Source organism: Protopterus annectens, chromosome 5.part0, assembly GCF_019279795.1.
Source record: "Protopterus annectens isolate FY-2018-M chromosome 5.part0, PAN1.0, whole genome shotgun sequence".
NCBI lineage: Eukaryota > Metazoa > Chordata > Ceratodontiformes > Protopteridae > Protopterus > Protopterus annectens.
Window position 1 is genome coordinate 4689072 of NC_056735.1, and position 13745 is coordinate 4702816.

Here is a 13745-nt window from a genome sequence, read left to right on the forward strand (position 1 = left end):
TCTGTGAACTCAAGATAACAGAGCTAATATTTTAAGAAGTGTCCTTGGTTGTCCTGTATTAGTCCTGGATTTGTCCCTGATTCGGAGTTAAGAGCTCTGTCCTTGACTACAGAACCTTCCAAGTACTGATTTCTTGAACTGAAAGGTTGATTGGACTTAAAACTTTGTTTACAAAACTCTATTGAATGGACATATTCTAATTGTGAATTAAAAACAATCACCCATGAGTGAGTGGTTTAAAATATCATGGGACAGTTTTTCAATGTGATGACACCACTGAACAGCTTATTTCTCATAATCCTGTATTTACATATAGAAGGAAACACAATATTAAGAGCAAATTGCAAAACTGCCAACAACATTGAACGGTCTTTTCCTTTGACTGGACCGTGTGGCAGATACAATCAATGTGCATACATCAACAGTAATTACACTGGTGATTTATATGACAAGATTGGAAAACATTCCAAGGGTGGAAAGTTTTATTGTGGTTCTGAATGGGTGGTTTACCTGGCATACTGTACATAATGTCATGCATTCTATATTGGTAAGATGAAGCATTAAATAAGAGAACATACCAACACCTATATAGTCTGCAAAAATCTGATAACAAAAGCACCCTGGCATGTCATGCAACTCAATGTAGTGATCTTAAAAAAATTCCAGTTACTAGTTCTGAAACAGATTTGGTCAGACCTGGGGACTGGAAAAACTTTTTACTACATCGAGAGATGCTTTGGCAACTAAGGTTTGATGCCACAGCCTTCCCAGGGTTAAACAGCAATTACATTTTTTCCCTTTGCTTTTGCAGGGGCAAGCCCCCTGCACCCCCTAGTGTTGGGCAATGGGCCCCCCACATCCCCCGCCACTTGGATATACCAACTCCGGCTTACGCGCAACCCAGTGCTTTCCAGTATCACCAGCAAGACTAGTGTACTGCTACATGAAACAATAATTCTTCCCTAAAAGGAAGGGTATATTTTGAAACTGGCATGCTATGCATATTAGCCACTGGCATTATGCATACAATGAATGTAGATGAGCAGCTGAGTTAAGAAGCTCTTACTACGGAATAGGGTTGCCACCTTTTCAAATGCCCAAAGTGGGACATTGTTGGTAGAAACGTCAGATTTTGCAGTGCAAAACATATCCACAGCCAGTACAAAGGACAGAACTTCACTTTTTTCCCTAAATAAAAACGTATTATTGTAGCATTTTAGTTGCTTATTCTGTTTATTATAACATTTAGGTGTTTCAGATATAGGGTAACTGTTTTATGCAGCTGTTACATAAAATATAGGAAATATATTTGTCCTAAAATCTCAGGAGATTTGCCATTTTTACGATTTCTTTGCAGGACACAACTTCGCAAAGTGGGACAGGTGGTAACCCTACGTACTACGGAACGTTCCGATGAACTTGTTTTAATAATCTGTTAGCAAACCTGTTGCAAATGCTGATCCTCTACAATCATTGTTTGCATGCCAGTGGCTAATATTATATGCATGGCATGCCAATCATGCTTTATTTCATATTCAGGTTCGCGCGTCAATCGTCCGGACCACGCCCCACTCCTGCGCGAAACTGAAGGTGAGCCAGTAGGTACACTACAATTTCGCTGGATCACCCTGCTCTGGATAGTTACACTGTATTACATTGTATCAGAGTTCAGCTCGCGGACTTTAACACAGTACTTGGAAATCGCACACAGGCCCGAGACGGCGCGTTTCTGAATCCTCATGCCGGCGATGTAGCCTAATTTCTTAACTTAGTTGGAGAGTAAACCTGAGCCCAGTGAGTCTGTTTTATTTTCGAGAAGCATTATGCAGGAAATCTAAGCTCGATAGACATTTATTTTTGGTGCAGCGATCTTCCCTTTTTTCCGTTACTTATTGCTAGTTTGCTGTTTTTCCTGGCTGCAGCGGGGTTAGAAGGCTATGACGGCTGCTGCTGGGGAAGGCAGTGACAGTGTCACTATGCCTGAGTCGGCTTTGCTTGGGCTGACCGTTGCTGTATTGTCGAGTTTTATAAATGGGTCTACGTTTGTATTTCAAAGAAAGGGAATTTTGCGGGCCAAAGCGAAAGGTGAGTGACGGGGGGCTTTTATGTTGCCAGTTTAAAATTATGGCATTCTTGTGTAAAGAATCAGATGGTAGGACAACAGCATATCTGGCCTTTTGTTCCTCCATAATTTATGTCTTTGTTCAGATTTCTTGTTCAAAGAAGTTAAGAGGCATGATAACGGATTATGTTTAAGGCAGTTTAATAGTCTGAAGCATTATAAAGCCGAGAAGTCACTTTTATACAACAGTAACATAACTCGAAGGATTTTTAAATTGATTCATGAATAACGTTAACTCAACAGACAGATAGATGTACTTCTTATATAGACCTAATTAACTCTTCAGGTCCTTGACCCATTGTCCAGATATATGTAACTGAAACTCAAACAGTTATACCTCTCAATTATTCAGATTTCTTCTGTTTATCACAAAATTTGTTTTTTTCTGGGACACATTGAGGACTGAAATCATTTTATGGAGACAAAGCTCTTCCCTGGATGTGCAGTAGCAAACCCTGCCCAAGCCCCACCGTCGTCATCCAATGACGCACCCCTATTTGTCATCATCATCTTCTTTCGGCTGTTCCCGTTAGCGGTCGCCACAGCGGATCATCTGTTTCCATTTCTTCCTGTCCTCTGCATCATGCTCTTTCACACCAACCACCTGCATGTCCTCTCTTAGGGCTTCCTCTTTTCCTCTTACCTGGCAGCTCCATCCTTATCATCCTTTTCCCAATATACCCAGCATCCCTCTTCAGCACATGTCCAAACCAACGCAATCTCGCCTCTCTTGCTTTGTCTCCAAACTGTCCAACCTGAGCTGACCCTCTAATATACTGATTCCTAATCCTGACCATCCTAGTCACACCCAGTGCAAATCTTAACATTTTTAACTCTGCCACATCCAGCTCTGACTCCTGCCTTTTTGTCAATGCCACCGTCTCCAACCCATATGACATAGCTGGTCTCACTACCCTCTTGTAGACCTTCACTCTTACTGGTACCCGTCTGTCACAAATCACTCCTGACACACTTCTCCACCCATTCCACCCTGCCTGTACTCTCTTCTTCACCTCCCTTCCACACTCACCATTACTCTGAACTGTTGATCCCAAGTACTTAAACTCATCCACCTTTACCAACTCTACTCCCTGCATCCTCACCATTCCTCTACCCTCCCTCACATTTACACACATATATTCTGTTTTAGCCCTGCTGACCTTCATTCCTCTCCTCTCTAAAGCATATCTCCACCTCTCCAGGGTCTCCTCAACCTGGTCCCTACTCTCACTACATATCACAATGTCATCTGCAAACATCATAGTCCACGGGGCCTCCTGTCTGATCTCATCTGTCAACCTGTCCATCACTACTGCAAATAAGAAAGGGCTCAGAGCTGATCCTTGATGTAATCCCACTTCCACCTTAAACATATCTGTCACTCCCACCGCAGTCCTCACCAATGTCACACTACCCTCGTACATATCCTGTTACCACTCTTACGTACTTCTCTGTCACTCCCGACTTCCTCATACAATACCACAACTCCTCTCTAGGCACCCTGTCATATGCTTTCTCTAAGTCCACAAAGGCACAATGCAACTCCTTCTGACATTCTCTGTATTTCTCTCAGAGCAAATATTGCATCTGTAGTGCTATTTCCTGGCATGAAACCATACTGCTGATCACTAATCATCACCTCCCTTCCACTACTCTTTCCCATAACTTCAAGCTGTGACTGATCAGTTTTATCCCTCTGTAGTTACTGCAGCTCTGCACATCACCCTTATGGGTACCAAAACACTTTTTCTCCACTCCTCAGGCATCCTCTGACTTTCCAAAATTTCATTAAACAATCTGGTTAAAAATTCCACTGCCATTTCACCTAAGCACCTCCATGCTTCCACTGGTATGTCATTTGGGCCAACAGCCTTTCCATTCTTCATCCTCTTCATAGCTGACCTTACTTCCTCCTTGCTAATCTGTTTCACTTTCTGATTCACTATCCCCACATCATCCAACCTTCTTTCTCTCTCATTCTCTTCATTCATCAGCCCTTCAAAGTACTCTTCCCATCTACTCAACACACTCACCTCACTTGTGAGTACGTTTCCCTCACTATCCTTTATCACCCTTACCTGCTGCACATCTTTCCCAGCTCTGTCCCTCTGTCTAGCCAATCAGTACAGGTCCTTTTCTCCCTCTTTAGTGTCCAATCTCTCATACAACTCTCCATATGCCTTGTCCTTAGCCTTCACCACCTCTCTCTTTGCCATGCGTCTCATCTCCTTATACTCATGTCTTTTCGTCATCTCTTTGGCAATCCCACTTCTTCTTCGCCAGCCTCTTCCTCTGTATACTCTCCTGTACTTCCTCATTCCACCACCAGGTCTCCTTGTATTCCTTCCTCTGTCCAGATGTCACACCAACCACCTTTCTAGCAGTCTCCCTTGCTAGCTCTGCCCTATTTGTACCATATGAATATTCAAAGCATCACGGCACTGTGCGCTTTGAATATTCATAAACTGTGATGCTTTGGAATATTCATAAACTGTTTGCTCCAAGAAAATAATTGTGCTAGCTTACTTTTTCTGAAGTACGGTATTGATTGTCTGAAACTCAAATGTATGTTATAATTTGGTAACTTCATTCCTCAGTGAGTCATCAGAAAATCACACATTTTTTTTATGGCGAGTAGACCAAAAATAATAAAATAATCTGGACAATTTTGGGAGGTATGCCTGCAACTTTCTAAGTGTATGGGACTGATATTTAAACATATCTCTGTGAATTTGATCACTGTTTTTCACTGTTTTGTGTTTCCCCAGAACTGTGAAAAGTAGTTAGGATCATGCCTCTCATCTATTTCAACTGTCCCTGATTTTGACTGGGATTATAGTTCTGTCCCTCTTAATTCCTCCTAAAATCGGTGACCTTTGGAGAAAATGTGATTAATTATAGTTAATAATTAATGACTATAATTAGCGTTTTAGACTTCTTTTACTTCAAAAACGGTGTATTAATTCACATTCTCTTGTTTTGTCATAGTAGGTTACTAGCCTAATAGCCCCAGGACCTTTACAAGCGTAGCCAAGTTCAACCTATGTTCCCAAGGGTGTCTTGTTCAAGCAGACACTAAAATCATCACCTATTGCCCCAGTCCAAGAGGGACACAGGTGGAACCCCAGGGTAAGTTTTCACTTACCCATACAATCATCCAAATTATGCTTAAGTAGGGCAGTATTTCCATTAAAGCTTACCATTGCGGAGACATGGTGATCAAAGTTAAGGTCACTATCGACCTGTGTGCCCAGATCTCTTGACACTGACTGTGTGCTTAGGGTATTGCTATTGATGTAGTAATTTTCAGGAACATCAGAAGGGATGATAATGCATTTTTTCATTACATTTAAGGCCATGACTTTGGCACCAGTCATTAGTTTGCGTAAGACCACCTTGTAGGATGTTGACACCGGGGTTTCAGTGATTGCTCTGTTTGCAGTTATCGGAAAGCTTTGTCAGCCACAGTCCTTTAGTTTTAGCCTATACTTTGAAGAAGTAGATTCCAAACAGTAGGGGTCCCAGAACTTATCCCTGTGGAACACCACTGGTTATGGGTCTGCTGGAGGAGGTGGAGTCCCTTATTCTGACCAAATGAGTTCTGTCAGTGAGCCAGTTTGCAAACCACCTGACAATATATGGATTGATATCTAGCTAAGTGAGTTTATCAATGATGCCTGAGTGGGGGATTGTGTCAAAGGCCTTAGTTAAGTCTAGGTAAGATGTATGCATAGATTTGACCTTGTCTAGGGCTTTGGTGACTGCGTCGAAGAAGTCCACCAAGTTTAACAGGCATGAACTCCCCTTGACAAAGCCAAACCGGATGGGCTTAAGCATTTGGAGATTTTCTATATATTTGTTAATGAGGTGAGGTTCATGATGATTCATTCCATGGCCTTGCAGATAAGGCTGGTCAGGCTAATTGGTCTATAGTTCCTGGGGCCATGGATGCACCCCTTTTGTCCAAAGGGAGCTGTTTTCTATTCCGCTGGGATGAAGCTAATGCTTAGGCTGTGATTGAAAAGCATGCTGAATGGTGATGCTAATTCCTGTTTTAACCCATGTAGAACACAGCCCAGGATCCCATAGAGGCTGTATTTTTGGCCTTGGAGAGGGCATTTAAGACCTGCTCCTTGGAGATGCTAGGTGGGAGACAGGTGTTAGGGATTCATTGGGATATACGTGGCAGGGACATGTCTTAAATTAATAGTGCTAAGATTTTAAAAGTGTCATTGATTGTCCCTGATTATTTCTGTTGAGATTTGTCCCTGGTTGGTTGAGAGCTATGGGTATGATTATGGGTGTGTATTTAAGCCATAAATTGGTTTAGCACAACACTGAAAGTTAAGGGCTTTTTCTGTACTTGTAACTGAGCTCAGGAGAAAACTTTTTATTGATTTTTTTTTTTTTTTTTTTTTGGTGGGGGTTAATAATTAATAATTAAAAGGTGCATCCATAGCCTTTCATGCACATTCAGAAGTTGTAAGTTTATTTTTCTGCATGTCCTATACGAGAAAGCATAACAGGATTTACAGGAGTATACTAGTGTTAAAAAGATGAAATGTGTAGCACAAGGAACAAGTGCAGCTCTTAAAACATGTGGAGTTGCAGTTGTGGATGTTACCAGCTTCCCCTTGGTACTGATTATGTGAAACAGCACTGCAACAGTACAGTCATCTATATGATTGTTGTTTGTTTCGGCTTTTCCCGGTTAGGGGTCGCCACAGCGGAACTCCAGTTTGCTAATGATTGGCAGTAGATTTTTACGTGCCGAGTTGCCAGCCCTGACGCACAACCTTCAACGAAGGTACGCTCATTCACGCATGTCTCTACACAGAAGACGCTGTAGCTGAGAATCGAACAGGGCAACATCTATCTGTGAGGTGACAATGCTACCGCAGCACTACCACCGCAGTACAGTCATCTATATAGTAATGGAAGTATATTACTAAAATTATTTGTTTACTGATTTCATATTAATTTGCTACAGATTATCTACTTTTACTTGCACTACATGCAGAAGTGCAGTGTACTGACAGTAAAATGTTGACATAACTTTCTTTTTCTTCCGAGTACATTTACGGTACCATTTACTTATGTAATTTACTCTGTTGTAAAAAATATAAATTTATTTGAATTTATGTAACTTTATCTTTGCAAATTTAAAAGTAAATTCTGCAAAACATATTAGTAGGAAAGGGGGAGAAGGAAGCATTTCCTGCTAATACATTCATGATATCTGTGAAGATTGGATGAAGCTAGATGAAGGCTGCCAGCCTAGCCAGATAGTATTTTTTATATAATTCTGTCATTTGTAAATATGAATGTTGAATTACAGACTTGTTTTCTTTAATGTGAAATATGAACTACAAGCTTGTTTTCTTAAATGAAAGGATATGCTGTGAAATATTGAACTTAAAACAATGTAGCAACATTGCCCTCTGCTGTAAAGAAAGCCAAGTCCAGCATTTCTTGTCTGTTCTTTGAAGTTAAAATTATTTCATGTCCCTTTGAAGTTAGAATTTGGAGTCAATGAGTTTGGAGTGAAGCATCTTGCCTATTGTTTTAACTTAAGGAATAATTACTAGAGTTTACATGTGGAATGTTTTTATGGCTATAGTTTCCTGCAGGTGCAAGATAACAAGAATGTAGTATCTGTTAGCTTGGGAACACCAGGAAAGTGTAACAAATGATGTAATGGGAATCAGGACTGAAGATAGCAATTTAAATAGAGAGAATCAGAAGGCATTAAGTATTTTTGTCTTGACCATCCAACTCATCAGCACTCTGCCTGTTTTCTTATGTAAGTTATCTTAGACTTGTGTTTTTTAGAAATAGCTAAAAACTAGAAAGATTAGAATAAGTGTTTTTCTGTGATGTCAGACCTGTACTACTGAATTATTTTAAGTATTTCCCTGTGATCTCTGAACTCTTGACTAGCACTGTGTAGTAAGAAGTATTATTTTGTGTTTTTATTATTTATTATTGAATATTTTAAAACCTTTGAACTGTGGCTGTTTTGTGTAGAGTTAATTTAAGCTCTTTAGAGTACTTGTAGGCCTTTGGTAAAATTGTACAAAGCCACTCCTATAGCTTTAGCCCTGGGCTATACTACCAATTGGATAATAATATTGCACAATAATAACTGGACACCCTTTTAAGGGCCTTTTGAGTAGCTGATAATTATTAGTAGGTGGTGGCAAGTGGTACTACCGTATAGTCTGGGTAAAAGGGGAACAGCTGGAAAACCTGTGGCAGCCTTCCCCAGAGTGTCTGTGTGGTTGTATAAATTTTATATCAAAGTGTGTGTGTGTGTGTGTGTGTGTGTGTGTGTGTGTGTGTGTGTGAGCTACTTGGGCAGGGACACGAAGCACTGGTTGGACAGAGAGGGTGCTGGAGGTTTTAGCTTGCCCACTAGACTGAGATCTGGACCCCTATAGCTGTGCAAGTGGGGGGTCTTATTTGGGGACCTGGAGAGCCAGGGCATGACCAGCCCCAAACTGACTGTGATCTCTGTGTGCTCTTAAGGGAAATTGCACTTTACTGTGTGTATTTTGTTATCCTTTCCTCATATATGAGATGCCCTGCCCTCTCTGGTGTTAGTGGTGAGGATTGAGGCTCCTTGATTGCTGAGCCAGGGCACAGGCATCACAATATCATTGCCACTTTAATATAATTGAAGACTCCTGAGTAATGTAATGTATTAATGTGGGCATGACTGCTTCCCCTTCGGGTGTCGGTCAAGGCAGAAATGGCCCTACTTGTGCAGTCCTCTAAATTTATAAGAGCATTATTTAAGATCTGTGCCTAATTTTGGGCCTTGCACCCCCATTATTTTTGGCTTTGTCCTCTTTTCTTGCATCAAGAAGTTGAGAGGTATAGCATGGATAACCTTTATTTTAGGTTAACTCAATTGAGTGTGGCTGTCAGTTTGAAACATTTGTTCCTATTAGGAAGGTAAAACTTTAATATTTGAAGATGTAAATAGTTTTGTATGTTATTATTAAGTTAATAGGTTTTAGGGGGGTATTGGGGAAGTGTTAGTTTTTTTTTTGTTTGTGGGCTTTCAATAACACAAAACGTTTTGTAAGATGTGACATAGGCTCAAATCGATATGACAAGAAACAACCATATAAAAGATCAACCTGCCAAACAGTATATGCATGTAATGCAAAAACTGGAATTAGACATTTAACAAAAAAACTGTTCTAAATAAAAGGTGGGAATAGCAATGTTTTAAGCCAATCATGCTTTCTGTAATGTCTTTAAATGTCAGTGGTCTCACAGATAAATTAAAAGAAAAAAGAGTAGTGAACTATATGAAGAATGTAGAGTGCAAATTCTGTGCTACAGGAGACATACTTGGAAAGAACTGAACGTGTGAATTTGATAAACAAAGGTTTTCAGGATAGTTATTCAGCAGAATACCTGGGGCAAAGGAAAAAAGGGGTACTTATATTAATTGCAAGAGAAGCTCCAAAAGTGATAGAAGAGGATAAAAAAAGTTAATAATGATATATTTGTAGTACTAAGGGGCTACTGGCAAAGGATAAGGATTACACTGGCATATATTTATATTCCACCAAAAACTGCTATACTGGAGTTAAAGAAAATTCTGGGAGAAATAATCAGCTTTCAGCAAGGAATACTACTTATAGGTGGGGACTGGAATTTGATTTGCAACACTGTAGATGTGTTTGGGGGGCCCAGAATGGAAAATATAACAAAGAAGGGTAGACTTTTTTTAAGAAATGTATGAAAATATTTAGCATGGAAGATGTAAATTGGGTACTAGGAATTCAGAGTGAATTTACATACTACTCCCCAAGATACAAAAACAGGTCTAGTCTACACAGAATTTACATTTTGCAGGAACATGTGCATTTAATTGAAGGTCCTGATACACACACAAGAGCTGTTTCAGATCATGCTCCAATAATAACTAAAATAAAAACACAGGGTAATGAAATAAAAACGAGACACTGGCCACCTGTCTGTTGAAAAAAGAGCAATTTAAGAAAAGGCTAATAGAGAAGATAGAATGTCTTCTGAAAATATAGCTAGGGAGTGGGATAAAATTAAAGTGGAGTTTAAAAATAGGGTGAAAATAAAAGAAAGGGAGATATAGTTAAGAAATATCAAGAATTATTTATAAGGACTGACAAATATTGCAGAAGGAATCTTACAGAACAAGAAGAACAACTGCAGAATGCTTAACGGAAAGAAAGGCATCACCTCAATAATGTGCATGAGTTTAGAAAGATTGCTGTTAAGCAACTGTTTTTTGATAATGACTCTAGAGCACAAAAACTTTTAGCACAATGACTCATGCAACAGAAAGAAGGAAGGGCTGTGTCACCATGCTTAGGGAGCCTATAACAATGAAGATAACAAGATATCCTGTAGAAGTATTAGAAATATTTCAGAAATTCTATGAAAATGTGTATAAAGCAGAGAAATATGGAAACCAAGAAAAGATACACAAATGTTTATGGAAAATTTAAATATGCCAAGGTTAGAGGTAGTTGAGGCTCAATTACTATCGGTTAGGATAGAAGGAGATAAGAGAAAAAATTTGATGTGTAACAAATCTACAGGAAATTCCCCAGGAATAGATGGTATTACTGTGGCAATTTGGGAGGTAGAAGGGAAAAAACGATAAAGATCTGGAAGGTTTTGTTTAGCGGTATTTTTAGAGAACTACCAACATCCTAGAAGAAAGCAGTGGTAGCTGTAATACCTAAAGAGGGTAAAGATCCATCAGATTCAGCACCGTACAGGCCCATTTCAGTACTAAACCATGGTTATACAGCGTTCATGTCTATGATGACCAAAAGAATGGCAAAAGTAATGCCAAAACTGATAGGTATGGATCAGTGTGGTTTTGTGGAGGGCAGGCAAACATTTGACCACATTAACAGAACACTGAGGATCCAGAGGAAAGCAGAATGAAAGAAAATACCATTGTTGGTGGTGGATCTTGATGCAGAGAAAGCATATGACAGAGTAAGCTGTAGGGTTGCTATCATTTCTAATGCCCAAAGTGGGATAGTTTTTGTAGAGACATGAGATTTTGCAGAACAAAACATACTCATGGCCAGTGCACAGGACATAACTTCATTTTTTTGCCAAAAATAAAAGCGTATTCTTGTAGCATTTGAGTTGTTTATGCAATTTCATATAGTATTAGGTGTTTCAGATGCTGCTTTATGCAACTATTAAAGAAAACTTGGGAAATACTTTTTGTCATAAAATCTCAGGACATTTGCCATTTTTTAGTTTTTTTTCACAGGATACAACCACTGGAAGAGGGACTCTCTCCCCCAAAGTGAGACAGGCGGTAACCCTAGTAAGCTAGAGATTTATGAGCAGGGCAATGGAAGCATTTGCATTCCCTGATAAAATTATAAAGTTGATTAGGAAGATATCTGAGGCGAAAATTAGCATAGGTGTGTTCTATCTGATAATGTCTGCGTGAACATTATATTTAGAAGCATTGGCAAACAAAATAAGTCCCTCAGAAATTCAGGGATATAGTTGATATGTGTTGTCACCTCACAGTAAGACGTTGTCCTGTTCGATTCTCAGCTAGAGCGTCTTCTGTGTGGAGACATGTGTGAATGGGCGTACCCTTGTTGAAGGTTGTGCGTCAGGGCCGGCAACTCGGCACATAAAAATCTACTGCCAATCCTTAGCGGACCAGAGTTCTGCTGTGGCGACCCCTAACTGCACTGTTATAACTTGTTGATACTTGTGAACCTCTGCTATCTCTGAAAAAAAAAAAAAAAACAAAACAAATCTTGCTTTTTTCCCACTTTTCTGAGATTTAAAAAAGTTCAGTTACAGGCTTGCTGTTCTTGAACTGTTTGTAAGTTTCTGTGAGGCCATTTTTTGCTTGGGCTAAAGGGAAGTCTCTCTGTTGATCAGTGGCAGTGAAAAACATTGAGCAGCCTGCCTGCCCCTGTGGGAGTAGTTACTGACTTGAAACTGTAGTTTTATTGGCCATTTTGGGTCAATTCCAAAACTCTGTCATCTTCCTCTCTTAAAACCTGGTTGCCTCGTGGTTTTGGCATCTTTTCAGGCTTGTTGGCTGTTGGTGAAGCACCCACCAAGAGGAGAAAATGCTGAGAGAAGAAAGGAGCCACTTTTGAGATTTTAAGTATTTTTCCTCTGTTTATTTGCTAAGTTTTTCTGCATAGCCGCCTATTTTGAGCATTTCTGGCTTGTTAAATTTGATTTCTGCATTATTAACTGTATTTAGAGCACAACCTAGAGCTGTTTACTGAATTTCCTGTTTGCACTTATTTTTAAAATCGTTTTTTTTCTCAAAACTTGCATTTTATCTGTCTTTGGCCTAGCACTCTTGTGTGGGGTCATTTACTGCACTGTTATAACTTGTTGATACTTGTGAACCTCTGCTATCTCTGAAAAAACAAAAAAAAAAAAAAAAAAATCTTGCTTTTTTCCCACTTTTCAGAGATTTAAAATAAGTTCAGTTACAGGCTTGCTGTTCTTGAACTGTTTGTAAGTTTCTGTGAGGCCATTTTTTGCTTGGGCTAAAGGGAAGTCTCTCTGTTGATCAGTGGCAGTGAAAACATTGAGCAGCCTGCCTGCCCCTGTGGGAGTGGTTACTGACTTGAAACTGTAGTTTTATTGGCCATTTTGGGTCAATTCCAAAACTCCTTCATCTTCCTCTCTTAAAACCCTCTTTTGCGCGGTTTTGCGTTTTGTGCATAAGCGCAACAGCAGCGCCGCCTAATTGGGTTTAAACTATTCCTGGCTCCACAAAGTCTGCTCTTCACTTTTTCCCTTAGAACTGCTCTGTCTCTCAATTTAAACACCATATTCTCATTCTAAGGCCCTTCACTGGTCCAATTAAGTAATCCTACAAGTTAGCACCATTAAACCATAAGCACTAATTACTCTTATACTCTCTACGATTACCCTGTCCTCTATTGGTCCGTCTTAAATTGAGTTTCCCTATTACTCTAGCATGTCCAAAGGTCAGTCAATGGTTTCCTCTCCAGTCCAGCTGGTGAATCTGGGAATTTTGAGGCAATGTTACAACTGTCTCATGTACACGGACAACCCTCTCCTCCTCCAAACAGGTTCAGATATATGTGAGAGATGCAACTATTTAGCCAAACTGGAGGCTGAGCTCTCTCATCTCAAAACTGGTGTAACCAGTCAGGAGGAGAAGGTAACCTCACACAACACAATTCCAGTATCACATAGTCCCACCACATCAGCGAACCAAACACATAAATACACAAAAACATACTTGGAGGCTCTAAATAAAAATCTACCTAAGCAACAGAGACCTCCAAAGCAGACATCCAAGCAAACGCTACCTCAAAACAAAACACACACAACACATAACCCACAAAGTCAGTGTGTCAAGCAGCCACAGCCCTTAAGGCTGAATAACACACCTGATACTCTTGTTATAGGTGACTCTATTGTCAGACACACTGACGTCCCACTCACCAGGCTGAATAAAGAGAAGGTCACGGTGAGCTGCCTGTCGGGTGCTAGGATCCAACATATAACGCAAGCACTCAGGTCACTCCAAAGCAAATACAAATATGACTCAGTTATTGTACATGCTGGTGTGAATGACCTG

General features: G+C 40.0%; 1 protein-coding gene across 4 annotated transcripts in view; it reads left to right on the forward strand.

The window, feature by feature from the left end:
* The first annotated feature begins 1443 nt into the window (after nucleotides 1-1443).
* NIPA1 (NIPA magnesium transporter 1) overlaps nucleotides 1444-13745 on the forward strand; it is a 255889-nt gene continuing 243587 nt past the window's right edge. Inside the window, exon 1 of one of the 4 annotated variants that reach the window (XM_044072056.1) lies at nucleotides 1444-2085. In XM_044072056.1, coding sequence (XP_043927991.1) covers nucleotides 1938-2085 — 148 coding nt within the window. In that variant the 5' untranslated portion in view covers nucleotides 1444-1937. The remainder of the gene's footprint in view (nucleotides 2086-13745) is intronic. The other 3 variants (XM_044072058.1, XM_044072059.1, XM_044072057.1) reach the window with 3 other exon arrangements.